Below are 14,059 nucleotides of genomic sequence, written 5' to 3' on the forward strand. Positions count from 1 at the left end.
TAAATACAGTGTGAACTGTGACATAGTGCGAAGTGTGAATTGTGTAAGGTGCTGACAATCTAATATAATGATTATATTAATATCTATTGTTTGAAACATTGATATTTATGTATGAGTAAAAACTAAAATAGTAAATTATTATAGACTTAATGGGTTACCTGTTTATCCAATAACCGAATATTAAGAAACCAATATCGAACCGATAACCCAATAATTATTTTTTTATAAAACCATTAAATAACCGTTAACCCAATAACAGTAAACCAATAATACTTTTTTTGATTCGGTTTATTAATCAGTTCATTTTTTTAAAACCCTTACGTGTATAGGAGTCTGACTAATTTAGATTTACTTTGTTTAAAAGTCAATCAAGAAAAAATGATTCCTATTAAAAATAACGATCATACTTAATATTCAAAATTAAGACTTTTAATTAAGAGAAGATCAGCCTCCTCAGAGATTTTTTGGTGGTACCCACCTCACTAGTTGCTAAAGAATGACAGGATCAATAGTGAATTCTCATGATGACTCAAAATCCCCAAATATTTTGATTGAAAGTGATGATGATGCACTTGTAACATTTTATTTCATAAAATCTAATAGATTGTTCATTTTTACTTCACTTTTTTATTTTTCAATTGGCTTATTTAAAGAATTTGCATTGAAATTTTTTACATTAAAGATAGAGTCTTTTATAGCTAAGATAGTTCATAGTTGTATATTCATGACTCAATTTCAATATAATTAATGATAAAAATATACTTATCATTTCATCATAATTTTTATTGATATTCGTTTTTACTTATATTCAAATCTTATAAATATATATTATAAATATTTTATTATAAACTTAAATTATTATGCATTAACTCTTAAAATTATATTGATGAGCTTAAAATCTTGAATTCGTTAATATGAAAATTCTTTTATAACAACGTGTTTGTCGTTTTTTTTGCTTAGAAATTGGCCTGTTAACTATAGGCACACAAATAGTTTGGCACTTGAACAACTTGTGGTACTTTATGCATATTATCATTATTATTATGTCATCACTTTCTTTTTTTCCTTTTTTTTCCCTAAAAAAAGTCAAGTACTTCAAAATGGAATGAATTGACACATGCGCGGATCTAGAGGTCTATTAAGTATTTATTTGAACCTCCTCGATAAAATATTACACTATATATATAAGATTAAAAAAAATTATGAATATATATCGATATTGAATCTCTTGAATGCATGACTAAAGATTGGTTTATTGGTTTGGAGAGGTCAAAATCCACTTTGAAATTTTAAGTTCAATATTTCTCGAACTCCCTTGATGAAAAATCTGGATCCGTTTGATTCAGACTCCAGAGTCATCAAATAGTATAAATGGATAAAGTTATTTAACTATCCCTTTATTTAACTTTATATGGAATAGTCAAAACTAAAATAAAAAGATAATGACATTATTACTATTCAAAGAATCTTTAAGAACTAATTCCTTTTAGCATAAAATAAAATTTTTCAAATATTTTTATTTTTAATATATATCAAATAAAAATGTAAATTATAAATAAGTGCAAATAAGTTTCACATGGGTCGGAACCGACGCATTTTGGACTTTTGACTTTACTTTCTTACACGGCTTGTCCATCTCCATCCTCAAAGTTAGGTGGATCATGTTTGTATTAAACGGCCCAATTTAAAAAAAGAAAAATATTTTTTTTGACATTTCAATATTTGCAAATATATTTTGTTTTGTATTTTTTTCTTAATCATAGTTCATTAATATTTGAAATTTTGTGAAAAATAAATAAATTGGCATTAATAAGAAAGTTTTTTATGAATATATCAATTTATGTGAATGTCCACTACATAAATGTAATTTCTGTGATCTAAAATTTTTAATGTCATGTCTCGTGCATCTTCCATAATCTAATATATTTAATGTCATGTTTATGGCTATCATTTCTACACCTCTATATAACATTATAAATATAGACATAAAAATTCATATTGTACACACTTAAATATACCCGGAAGAAATAAGAAAAACTCTCCTCTCTTGCTTTTTGCATTTCTTGTCTATTCTCTTGTTTCATATTTGTTACTTTTAGATTCATTTTGACAACAAAGTTCTATTATTTAGTGTCCTAACATTTATACATTTTTCTTTTCAAGCCAAATATTCATTAATCGCATGGAATACACGTATCCAAAGCTAATAGTGATACATTTCTCTAATAGAAGTATTATTTATATCATTTTAATACATTTATTTTATTTATCATGGGATACACATGTAATACACGTAATTCAAAGCTAGTAGTAATAACCAAATGCCAAAAGATCAAGAAAGGAAATACTTGCTAAATTGCATTATGTACAAAGAATGTCTTCCATTGTTAGCAGCAGCTCTAGTGGTGCTTACATTTTTAAAAGGATCAATGATGACATTCAAATCCAATTAATTTCTAGAAAAAACCTGGGGCCCTTTTTCCAGAAATCTAACCTCACAATCAACTATGCACAATAAAGAATGTAAAATATGAACAATTTTCTTGAAAGAAGACAACTTGGAGACCCAGAAATTCATAACATTTCCTAGTGTCTTTAGAGATTGACATCAAACAAGATCTGAAGGATCTAACTTTCTTGTGGGGTTTCCTGAGGGCCTTCTGTAAATATCATCAAAAGGAAGGTTGAAGTCTCCAACCGAATCGTCCATGAAGAAGGTATTGGCCAACCTATTAGAATTCTTCAAGTAAACATGTTCATGCTCGTGCTCGTCTTGACTTCTGTCAGAGAAATTATCATAATAATTACGAGGATTGCTGTTGAAATTCGGAGGTTCAAGGAAGCTTGTCTGGGGATCTGCGACTTGTGGTCGACTTCTAGTCCACCACTGGCTCCTCATAGATTGTGCCATGCTACTTGAATCATCATGATGTAGGATGCTCTCCCTCAAAACAGGAGCTGATGTGGTAGCTTCGAGATGACTTTTTGCTCGGTCCTCAAATAGGTGCCCCCAGTTGTCGTCAACTGTATCCTTGCTTTGCACAAAATGAGGTGGCATCCAAGGATCTTTAAGTTGTTCATTGTTATCACTATGAAGAGGCCTGGATTCAATGCCTCTTGAATCACCATTTGTATTGTGAGGATGCGAGGTATAATACCAATCAAGAATGTAAGGATAATTCCTCTGTCCACCATCTATTAACCACATTGAGCCAAATCCAGCTCCTAAGTTGTTGAGAGGCGTTTCCCAGGAGAACAAATTGTTTCGATCGCTTAAGCCTCTAAAGTCAGGATTCCAGTGCTGTAACTCTGAAGGTCGATATGCAGGTCCTATTTCATGCAACTGCAGCTTTTGCTCTCTAAACGCTTTAAGTGTTGATATGAACTGTTTTCCATGATCATCAGGTTGCCAGGAAGGATAGCTGGTTTGAAAGCTGAAACCATTTGACATGTACTGTTATTCAAAAGCTCTCGAATCCAACAATAATTCAAAACAGGCTAACAAGTAGACCAACCTCAGGAATGATTTCTCCATTTTCCCTTGAGAACTTCTCTGCAAGCGGGGAGAACTATATGGTGATCCATATTTGCTATTGCCATGATTCTGAAAATCAAACATGCTGAAGCTGTGCCCAGACAGACATTATATCAGTGCTTGAAGATTGAAATGTGTGAGCTCCGTCAACGGGAGCCACCAAAATGTGAAGGTATAAAACCAAGCAAGCAAGTTGATATAATTATTAACCTGCACACATGACCAACACCCTCAACATGAACAGTGAAGTCCGCAATGAAGCGCAAAATATCATCGACCTTCTGTAACGAAAAATTCCAAATGTCAGGGACCATCATCTCAAGGATTCTCAAGCTAGGTAAGATGAGGAAATTATCCTTAAAAATGAAGATCACCTTTGGGACAACAAATAGCAGTAGACATGGTGTAAGAAAAATTGAGGCCATCTCCTCAAGTAACATCATTCCGGTATACTGCGCGATGAGTCAATAAGAAGTCAATAACAATCTCATGGTAAAATGCAGTACTACTCAATCTATCCATCGACGGTGAAACTCTTGCATAAGACAACAACAACAAGTGGGGGTTTGGGGAGAGTAAGATGTACCCAGACCTTACCTCAACCTCTGCAGGGTAGAGAGGTTGTTTCCGATAGACCCTCAGCTCAAAAGAAATGCAACCAACGCAAGAAAGTAAGAAAGAAAAGGAGACAACAAAATAGCAATGTGCAAAACAAGTGAAGCAGCATATATTAATACACTTTGGGGAAAAAGAAACTACACGATACCTAAATCATACTACTAGAAGTACGACAAAAAAGTGAAATGAAGGAAAAATCATGACAATGGTCTGCCTAGTCTGGATTTAGGCTGTATGATTAAACTCAATTGAAGTAAAATATTACGTTTAGCTCTAAAATTAATTGTTTAACAAATCAACCAAATTGATTAGTTAAATTTTATACAAATTATGAATGACTTTATTGGAAAAACTAATAATACGCTCTAAATGAAAATATGAAATCCTTAAACCGAGTCATGAGTTACTTCAATGAAATGTCCCGTTTTCACATTTATCACTTATAAGAAACCGTAAGGCAAAAAGCACCTGGAATAAAGTTTCAAACTCAATTCGTACGGCCTCAGTATTTTCTTTCCCTCGCCATCTCTTTGGCATAAAGTGTGTATGTTGGACAACAAGTGACATTGCTCCCTGTGGGTCAAGGACAAGAAGCTCATCGGTTATTGCAGCCCGGCTTATAGCTGTTATAGTTCCAAATACCGCAGCATACCAGAATAAGTTGCGACCAAATATCTGCAAGATTTGAAGCAAAATATAAGATGCAGTATCAGATTGCTATAAAAGCAAAAATGAGCAGCTTTGCAAATAAGCATTTGCTGGTTGTGGAAGTTTTAGTATTTTACATGGCCTTCCAGTAGAGATTCTTCTAGAAATGCAATGATAATAAGAACAGCAGCAAATCCACCGGAAACAAAAGAAATGAACTTTGCGACAATAGATATAATTGGCGATGGAAATTGCTTTAGATAATCAGAAGCATGTATGGCACTGCTGTTGATGCGATGCTTAAACAAATGGTCAACCTGAAGATAAAGAAGATGCACATTAGTATAAAAGCAAATGCCGTAACACTTGAGAATGAAGATAGAAAGTACCTACCAATTCGTGGAGAAGAAAGAGATTAAAAAAGAACCATTATCTCACATTCTCATTAGAATGTTAACTAAGACACAAAACCAATCAATTGTGCCTCAAACCCAAACTAGTAGGGTCGACTGTATGAGTCTATCGGATTCATTCAGCTCAACCCATTTCATCTAGCTGAAAAAATATCTGTTACATTAATATGTTATAAAATGTGTATCGTGCAATAGAGGGACTATGAAAAATATAGAAGCAATGTACAGCTGAAAGGCTACAAGCTTGATGAGTTATAGTGGCATTACCATTTTGTACCCACACGAGTAACCTGAAAGCAGGAGATAAAAACGCAGTACACTAAACACCTTTGCCCTCCCCATTCCCAAAAATTAGGGAACAAAAAGAGATCAAATATAACAACTTCCATGTTATTCAACCAATCAATTTCATACCAGAGAAATGATACCTCGTTGAATTCCCTAAACATCCACTTGGAAAGATTTGACCATCTTCGAGACGATGCCGTACTTGGATGGTTGTAGAACTGTTCAGCATGCCTCAAGAAGAGATACACCAGCATGAATATGACGAGAAATGGGGATAAGAGAAGCATTAAAACTCCAACAATCATAAGCCTTTTCTTTAATGTTTTAGGATCAGAAATGAAGTCCCTCCGTATACAAAAGTTTCTGCAGAAATAAAACTCCAGATCAGATAGTAGAAGTGGAGAACAAACTAGCGAAGATATATAGGAATAGAAACTTCAATTACTTAAATTACTAAGCACTGCATGGACGTTTGACTTCATGATAGGGTATTCATATACCTGTCAAACATGCTCTGCAGTATGCACCAATTTAAGGTCCATTCAAGGGTTTTTGTCAGTATTAGACGACTACACACATCATTGGGGCCATAACTGATAGTTGGACCAGCGCCAGGTACCCAGTGAGAAATAGGAAAAGCAAGGAGCCCTTTGTTAAGCATTCCTATCAAATAATTTTCCTTCCGCATTAATCGCATAACCACATCATGAATAGAAAGATTCTTGACTACACAAAGTTGTTGCAATTCTTGTAACTGAACAACCCTTTCAAGAATGGATGCCCACGGAATGGTTTGTATCTCCTTGTCTGTCACATGAAGACTGCACAGAAACGTAACACCACTGTGATTAGCTAGAGGAATGGCAAAAGAAGTATTGGCAATGAGCTAATAACAACAACACTCAGTCAACATCTTGAGTTCCCAGTAATCATAACTAAGCAAGAAAAAGAAATGAACGACATTCCAGAAAACTTGACTTTCAGAAAATCTTTTAAGATATTAGCGCACCTTCTGTAGTAGAACTGACGGATTGTCAGGGTTTCTTTTAGCTGTGCAAAAAACCTTAAGAAGCAAAATATCCAGTAGACAGAAAATATCCCCAGGTAACCCAACACAATGGCTTTAAAGAGAGTAAGAGGTTTCAATGGGTGCAGATGAAGAGCTTCATTGGCCAGATCACAAGGTTTAATTCCAGATTCCACAGCATCCATTCCACATTTGGCATTGCGGAGCCCATTCCAATCAACGTACAACAGAAAAAATCCAGAAAAGCATATAGTGAAAGCTAGGCTCAAGAGCTCAAATATCCACTTTATAATAATGCACCATAATCCTTTCTCGCAATAATAGTTGTAGAGCCTCTCGAAGAACAAGTCCAGATCAGAAATTGGTTCAACATTCACGCTTTCACCATTAAGAAGCCCAGATGGGCTTTCACTACCTGGACTTGGTGCTCTGCGATAGTCCGACAGTTCGATTTCAGGATGCACATCATCAAGCAATCCTGTTCTCAATGATGATTCGCCGTGCCTTCTCCATTTGAATATGTTAAGGCCATTAGCACCTTTTTGTCCACTGAACATCATTCATGTACGCTGACGATATGCAAACACACCCTGACCATTCCCCATGGACCAAGCAATTAAAATATAGCACTGAAAAGAAAAAAAGAGAAAACACCAAGTCATTCTTCGGGTGGTCTTCAAAGTATAAATGAGTATACCCCTACCCCCACCTTGTTGGATTATACTGGGTATGTTGTTTGTTGGTTGTAAGTGGTAAAATCGATCATGGATGCATAACAAACCATCAATAATTGTTTTATCTAAAGTTTTTCTTTTTCTTCATATCAGTTAATACCTCTGATTGGAAATATCAGCATTATAATATGTGAGAGTCCCACAGAGCTCCAGCCTTTTCTAATACTAAGTACCAAATATTAAGAAACCAAAGGGAAGCAAAATGTCTACTTAAACCTTGAGTACTATGTCTATTGATCCTAATTCTGCAAGACTTGGTTACCACAGAAACTCAAAGCATGAACCAAAGAGAACATGAAAACAAAGGTCATAACTCATATGAACGGCAGATTTTCAATATTTTGGAAGAACTTAGCTAAGGAAATACACTTGCTAGTCAGACTTGCAGTTGTAAACTGCTGGACTTTTACACGCACAAGTACTTAAGCACATTTTAGTAATTTTGACACATTTTAAAAAGTTTTCAGCAGATTGGAGCTGGTTCACGGATCTCATATTTTTATATATTGAGTTGCATGTCTCCTCTCAATCATAGGAGAGGAGTAAGTCTTAAAAATCCCTTTCCACCTAGTACTTTCAAGGGAAAAATTCAATGGGGATTGGGGGGTGGCGGCATATTTGGGGTTTGAGGAGGAGGCATTGCATCCTTTAAGCAGTGAACCAAGGAGAAAGAACTACAACTGCAGACAGACCCAACTACTAGGAACACGAGCAAGTGGGAGTAGAAGAAGCCTGCGTGCTTGCACAATCATTGGGAACTGGGGGGAGGAGGGAGTAATGCAAGGTAGGGGAACTAATCAAAGTATTTTGTCCATGAAATAAAAAAAATTCATGGAGAGTATGGAATCTAAAAGACCCAAATAGATGGCAATAGAAGGGCCTCATTGAAAAAAGGAGGAGGATGAAGAGTGCCATTAAGTGCTGGCTTCGTAAGTTTGTACAGTGTTCCTATTCTCTATTCCAGAGACAAATTGGAATACATAACAGATGAGGTAGTTCAGAGCATATGGGATAGCCATTCCTGGAGTAAACAAGCATTGAATTAAGAGGTGCAGCAGGACATTTTTGTGCCGTCTGGATAGCCGGGCTGTGCCCTTCTTAGTGGCAAATGCTCTTCTAAGTCAATTACATCAGATGTAGTAGCTATAACTTTTTTTTTTTGGCAAAAGATGTTCACTAATACTTCAGGACTTTCATTTTCGGAAGTACAGAGAATGTAGATCCAACAACGAATTATTACAGGAGTCATAAGGAAGACAAGAATTTTCAAATTTCATTAATGAAATTGGCAAATTAACTTACTAGTATTGGGAGCATAATTTATAGGAAACAATAAAATTGTGCTTCCAGCATTCACAAAATAGCGAATATATGCTGAATTGAAATCGAGCTGATATATTACCAAAAACCATGCTGGGGCAGGTATCTGATCATGAGCTGATAATGATCGATTGCACAGAAATATGATAGCGGTCTAACACGTTTTAAATTTGAGTACATAACCACAACATGAGGACCTTAAGGGAGAAGAAAGGATAGTGGGACAATTATCCAATTATAGAAGATCAATTACAAAAACAGCCAAACAAATTGAAGATACTAAAGGAGGATTTGAGGAGTTGAGTTAGGACTTAGGCAGTTCCAAAAGAGTAGAAACAAATATCACAAAGATGCTTGACAACTTACATGTATTCGAGTCACCTATCAAAAAAATAAAAATTCAGCTTATCTAACTCAGGTGAAAACGAGCTAGAGGTACATTGTTGTAGGAGGAAAAGCAACAAGGGGAGTAGTTGAAAGGACAAGTTGGGAGATCTTAGTATCCCGGAAGGTGAGCTGTAGAAAAAACGAGGATGACGAAGTTAAGGAAAGGCGATACTAAAATTTCTCTCCTAAATGTTCATGGAGATAAAACTCTACCGGGAAAGATTGATTGTCGCGAACTTTAAGGGAAGAAGGAAATCCGTGAGGGAGAAGCACAAATTTATCAACATTTATACTCTGATATGTATTAACATGATCATCTACTCCCATAGTTGCAAGGTTTTCCAAAAAAAAAAGATAGTGCAGCTAATCTTTACAGTAGTCAATGTAGCAGTCAATTGGTCGGCAAAGAAAATTGATGATTCATATAATCAATTCCAACTAAATTGGAATGAAGGCCATCATTGATTGATGTCTTACAGGTTACCAAAACATTCCAAAAGCTAGAGCTTTATTAATACCAGTCAGTGTTATCTTTGTATCCATCATGAAACTCTACAAAATACTCACTGACCCCATATCAAGAGTCACATATACATATTCACAGTAAGACAATTTACCCATATAATTGAAAACTATATGACACTAAGCATGCATTGTCCTGAATCCTAACCAAAACAATTCACAATACAACATAGATAACACAATTTACCTGAAACTAGATTCACTGTTTCCACAAACACCCAGCTGAAATTCTCAATATACCAGTAAGTAAACAATTCTAAGCAATTCCGAGAAAACCCAGTTGGGGAAACTAAATTTTCTTTCTTTTGATCAAAGTGCTGCTCCGAATTCTCAACAAGTCAAAAGTGATCTTTTTTGTGTTCCCTCCGATGATAATAATGTCCAGACCAGCTTTCCCTACCTCCTCCAATATTCAAAAACACACAATAACCACATAAACCTGCCTAACAAAGCTATATAATATATGGGCTCACACTAAAAACCCCGAAATTTTCTAGGTTTTTCTCCTACAATATAAACACTATAAATTTCCGTCAGCCGCACATGGGCGATGAAATCTATCCCAAAAAAGGTGAGGCAAAAACGACGAGATACTTTAAGACTGCCGCCGGTCACCGGTCTCCGTTCTCCGGTCGCGGCCGTGATAGGGGGTTGCGTGGAGAATGAAAGGGGGGAATTACGCTTAAGTTTCGTGTTCAATTGTAGATTGTTTTCTTCATCTTTCCCTTCTCCAAGTCCAAAAGGTTTTTGTTTAATTAATTTAAGGAGACGTGAAGATGGGTACTTTTGCCTTTACTTGGGTAACTCCATTAGTTGAACTACTAATAATATAGGGTTTGCAAAATAGTTTTTTTTTTGCGTTTTTTATTCGGTGTCCGATATTTACATTAAAATCCAATTAAATTTGGATTTGCGTCAGAAAGTCTCACATGTTGAATTGTATAAAAAAGTGATCAAATTCATGTTGTATCATTCTTACCAATATTTTTTTTTCATTGTAAATTTTTAGTATATACACTCAGAAGGATTATTTATGTTTCAAGAAATAAGATTAAAGAATGAATTATTATTCTAAAATTCAATTGATAAAAATAGACTTCAAGACAATATTCAAAATTTTGAATTGAGGAGGAGAACAACAAAAGAAGAAAAGGAAAAAGAAAAACGTGTATTGATTTGAAATCAAAATTAATATCTTAAATTGATCTGAAAAACATCACTCTAACAATATTTATAATATCGATATATTATATATATCACTATATATGACATGGTTGATTTTGTGAATATCACATAATATACATTATATAAACGAATATATGGGGGATATATACACATACATGTAAATGGTATACATTGACATACATAAAAAAATATACATAGGCATGCATTATGCTTAGAGACTTCTTCTTCAATGTATCAACTCAAAATTTCAACGAACTCCTCCTCAATCAAACTTAAAATGAGCTCAAGATTTAAAATAAATTACGCATAAATTTTATCAAGAATTTTAAACCTTACTTATAATTATAACATTTTTAGAATTTTCAATTTTAGATTCGAGAGCTTTTAATTTCATCAATGATAATGTTTTATTCTAAATTTAATAATTTGAGTGAATTATTTGATCATAATTCGTAATGAAAATGATAATAGTATTAATACTTAACTCATCGACGGCCACCTAAAGTTGGCATCAACTTTCGCTTAGACACTTCAACTATACTTTATTCAATATTCATTTTAGACACCTCATGTCATACCCCGCTGTGTTATTTTGACACTTTTTTTTTTATAATCAATCAATTATGTAAGTTGTATGTAACACACTCATTGATAACATGTTAAAGTGACAAATTAAATAATGACACGTGACACATATACCAACTTTCATTTCTTAATTGTTTTTCTCTACTGATTCTATATTTTTCATAAATCAAATATTTTATAGCTTGATCTACTACAATTATAGTTGTTTTTGTTTTAACTAATTGGCACTATTGGATTTATTTCTTCGTGGAAGGAGTTTAAGGTTTTGGGAAATGGTAGAAATGGGAAAGAAGAAGAAAACAATCAAATAAAAATGACTAAACAAGCTTGTCACGCGTTGATAAGGTGTATATCATACTCGCCATATTATGTAAATAAAAAGTGTCAAACTGACATAACGTAACATAATATGAGGTGACTAAAATAAAAAAAAAACTTAATGAAGGCATCTAAATGAAAGTTGGTGTCAATTTTAAATAGTCACGGATGAATTCAATTCAATATCAATTATGGTGTTGACGTGGTGATATTACTGCACAACAAGGAAATGATGAGAAAAAAATATTATTTTTATATTTGGCTATTGGATAAATAAAGAAACACGATTAAGAATCCGTTTGGATAGACTTATTTTAAGTTAAAAATAACTTTTAAACTTTTTTATGGTGTCTGAGTAAATAAAAAAAGTGTTTTTGAACACTTATTTTAAAACAAAATAGCTTAAAAAAAAAGTTGAAAGTGAAAAGTTGGGATTTCCAACTTAAAAAAAGCATATCCAAATCGGCTCTAATTCAGATGAATAATTAACAAGGGTATCAAATTGATAATAATTTATTTGAGCTGATCCATGGTATAATTTTTTTTTTCATTTTATATTATAATTGCATTTTGATTATCACAATATGTTGCAATTGTTATTGTTTTGTCTTATAAAATTTATATCGCTTTTCGTTTTTATCACTATGATATATATAAATTGTTTTTTTCCTCCTATTTGGGACCAACACTTTTGATTCCAGAGTCTTTTCAAAACAACTTTCCATTTCGATAAGATACTGATAAGCCTATATTCTATCCTCCACAAAGCTCACTTGTGGATTTGTATGTCGTTGTTGTTGTTTTATATAATTATTTGATATTTAAAATTTAGTGATTTGATTAGTGCACGTTAATAAGTTTTTTCAATAAGTAATTGACTAGTGACTACAGAGTTTTCTCTTCATTTTGCTTTTTTCAAAAACAGAAACAGTTGCGAAGAAGAGAGTATTGATAAACCCATGGCGACGGCGACAGAAACAAGGCCTGGTGTTCCCAAGTCGGAAGCTATTTCCAAAGGCTATAATTTCGCTTCTACTTGGGAACAGGTTCATTCTCTATTTTCCCTTTTCCCAATTTTCCACATTCCTCACATTTTCTCCAGATTTACTAGATTTGTGCAAAATTATGTACATATCTGATTCCATGACAAATTTCATGATTGCATTTTTATCATATAATGAATATTGTAAAGCGCTGTTTAGAAAAGGGGATCAAAGTATTTGCTACTGACATTGATGTATTGCTGGTTTCCTTTCAGCTTAAGAGAAAATCTTTCTACTTTATCTTGGTACTGAGTTTCTCTAATAAAATTTACCAGACCAAAAAAAAAAAGAAGATCAAAATTGTTTCTTTGTGTCTCATTTAATTTCAAACCCGTGTTTGTTGCTTCTTTTCAATGGCAAGATTTAGCGGCTGGTAATTGTGTCGCATATTCTCAATTAAACTATCTTTTCATGTTTTATTCTCATTGTAATGTGACACTGGCTAACTAGCTGTTTCCTTATATACTGACACTTCTATTTTTAGCTTATTCTTGCAATTGCTAATGGAAAATCACCATTCATCCTGGATTTGATCTTTTATTTTGCGTTTGTGGCTCTCACCATGTCAAATTAGTGTATTGTTTGTATTGATAGAAAAAAATTGTTTGTATGTACTACATGTGTCTATTTCATGTCTATTGAAAGTTTTTCCTTTCGATTTGGTAAATCAGCATTAGTGGCTATCTTGATGTTTATATCTTCAACGACTTGAGCTAGTTTTCTTCTTACAGAATGCTCCGTTAACAGAGCAACAGCAAGCAGCTATACAAGCACTTTCCCATGCAGTTGCTGAGAGACCTTTCCCATCCAATTTGGTGAATTTTTCCTTCTTGGTTGGTTTCAGAATACATCTATCTCAAGCTCAATTACCTGAAATATGTTTTTATTTCAATTTCCAGGATCAAGTTTCTGGACACGATAACAGTCTCTCTGTCTCAACAAAGCTTAGTTCTCTGGAGGATTCAGGGGCCATTGAAGCTGTCCTAGTGAATACAAATCAGGTGAGTTACTTTTGAGGGAGTGGAGTCGAGTTTGCCCATGATTATGAATGAAAAAATATTTACGTGAATTAAAAAAAACAATGTTTAGTTGGCACGACTTTTATTATTTACATTTCCAGGTTGCAGATCTTAATATTCCATATTTCAAATAAGGGATCATGAATGATTTATTCCCTTCTCCCATTTGAGGAGTAGTCTCCGTTCCCTTATTTTCTTTCGGTGCACACAGAGCGTACCTTGTTGTATAGATGATTGGGTGGAGTTTGTAGACAATCATATCTTGTTGTAGATGATTTACCTTTTGGTATACCCCTTGTATACAGCCAATTTACCCATGATTATGAATGAATAAATATTTACCTGAATTTAAAAAAACCAATGTTTAGTTGGCATGTCCTTTATTATATTCATTTCCAGGTTGCAGATCTTAATATT

At 33.8% G+C, this 14,059-nt stretch overlaps 2 protein-coding genes across 4 annotated transcripts in view; one reads left to right on the top strand and one right to left on the bottom strand.

Moving 5' to 3' along the window:
- Positions 1 to 2,330: 2,330 nt before the first annotated feature.
- LOC129870214 (autophagy-related protein 9) lies at positions 2,331 to 10,282 on the bottom strand. 2 transcript variants are annotated; one of them, XM_055944887.1, is made up of 10 exons: positions 9,680 to 10,282; positions 6,512 to 7,158; positions 6,003 to 6,323; positions 5,643 to 5,865; positions 4,939 to 5,118; positions 4,622 to 4,828; positions 3,910 to 3,987; positions 3,746 to 3,813; positions 3,516 to 3,626; positions 2,331 to 3,434 (listed from the first exon to the last, which is right to left on the bottom strand). In XM_055944887.1, exons 2-10 carry the CDS (start codon positions 7,087 to 7,089, stop codon positions 2,609 to 2,611), a joined length of 2,592 nt encoding a protein of 863 aa, XP_055800862.1. In that variant the 5' UTR covers positions 7,090 to 7,158; positions 9,680 to 10,282; the 3' UTR covers positions 2,331 to 2,608. The 2 variants fall into 2 exon arrangements, with proteins under 2 accessions (XP_055800862.1, XP_055800861.1); XM_055944886.1 differs by having other exon boundaries at positions 3,746 to 3,816.
- A 2,015-nt stretch (positions 10,283 to 12,297) lies between these two features.
- The window catches only part of LOC129870084 (conserved oligomeric Golgi complex subunit 3-like), a 35,140-nt gene continuing 33,378 nt past the window's right edge, over positions 12,298 to 14,059 (top strand). The window contains exons 1-3 of one of the 2 annotated variants that reach the window (XM_055944671.1): positions 12,298 to 12,363; positions 12,506 to 12,626; positions 13,355 to 13,624. In XM_055944671.1, coding sequence (XP_055800646.1) covers positions 12,540 to 12,626; positions 13,355 to 13,624 — 357 coding nt within the window. In that variant the 5' untranslated portion in view covers positions 12,298 to 12,363; positions 12,506 to 12,539. Of the gene's footprint in view, positions 12,364 to 12,440; positions 12,627 to 13,354; positions 13,625 to 14,059 lie in introns of those variants that run through there. The other variant, XM_055944672.1, reaches the window with a different exon arrangement.

The sequence above is a fragment of the Solanum dulcamara genome, chromosome 10 (genome assembly GCF_947179165.1).
Source record: "Solanum dulcamara chromosome 10, daSolDulc1.2, whole genome shotgun sequence".
Lineage (NCBI taxonomy): Eukaryota > Viridiplantae > Streptophyta > Magnoliopsida > Solanales > Solanaceae > Solanum > Solanum dulcamara.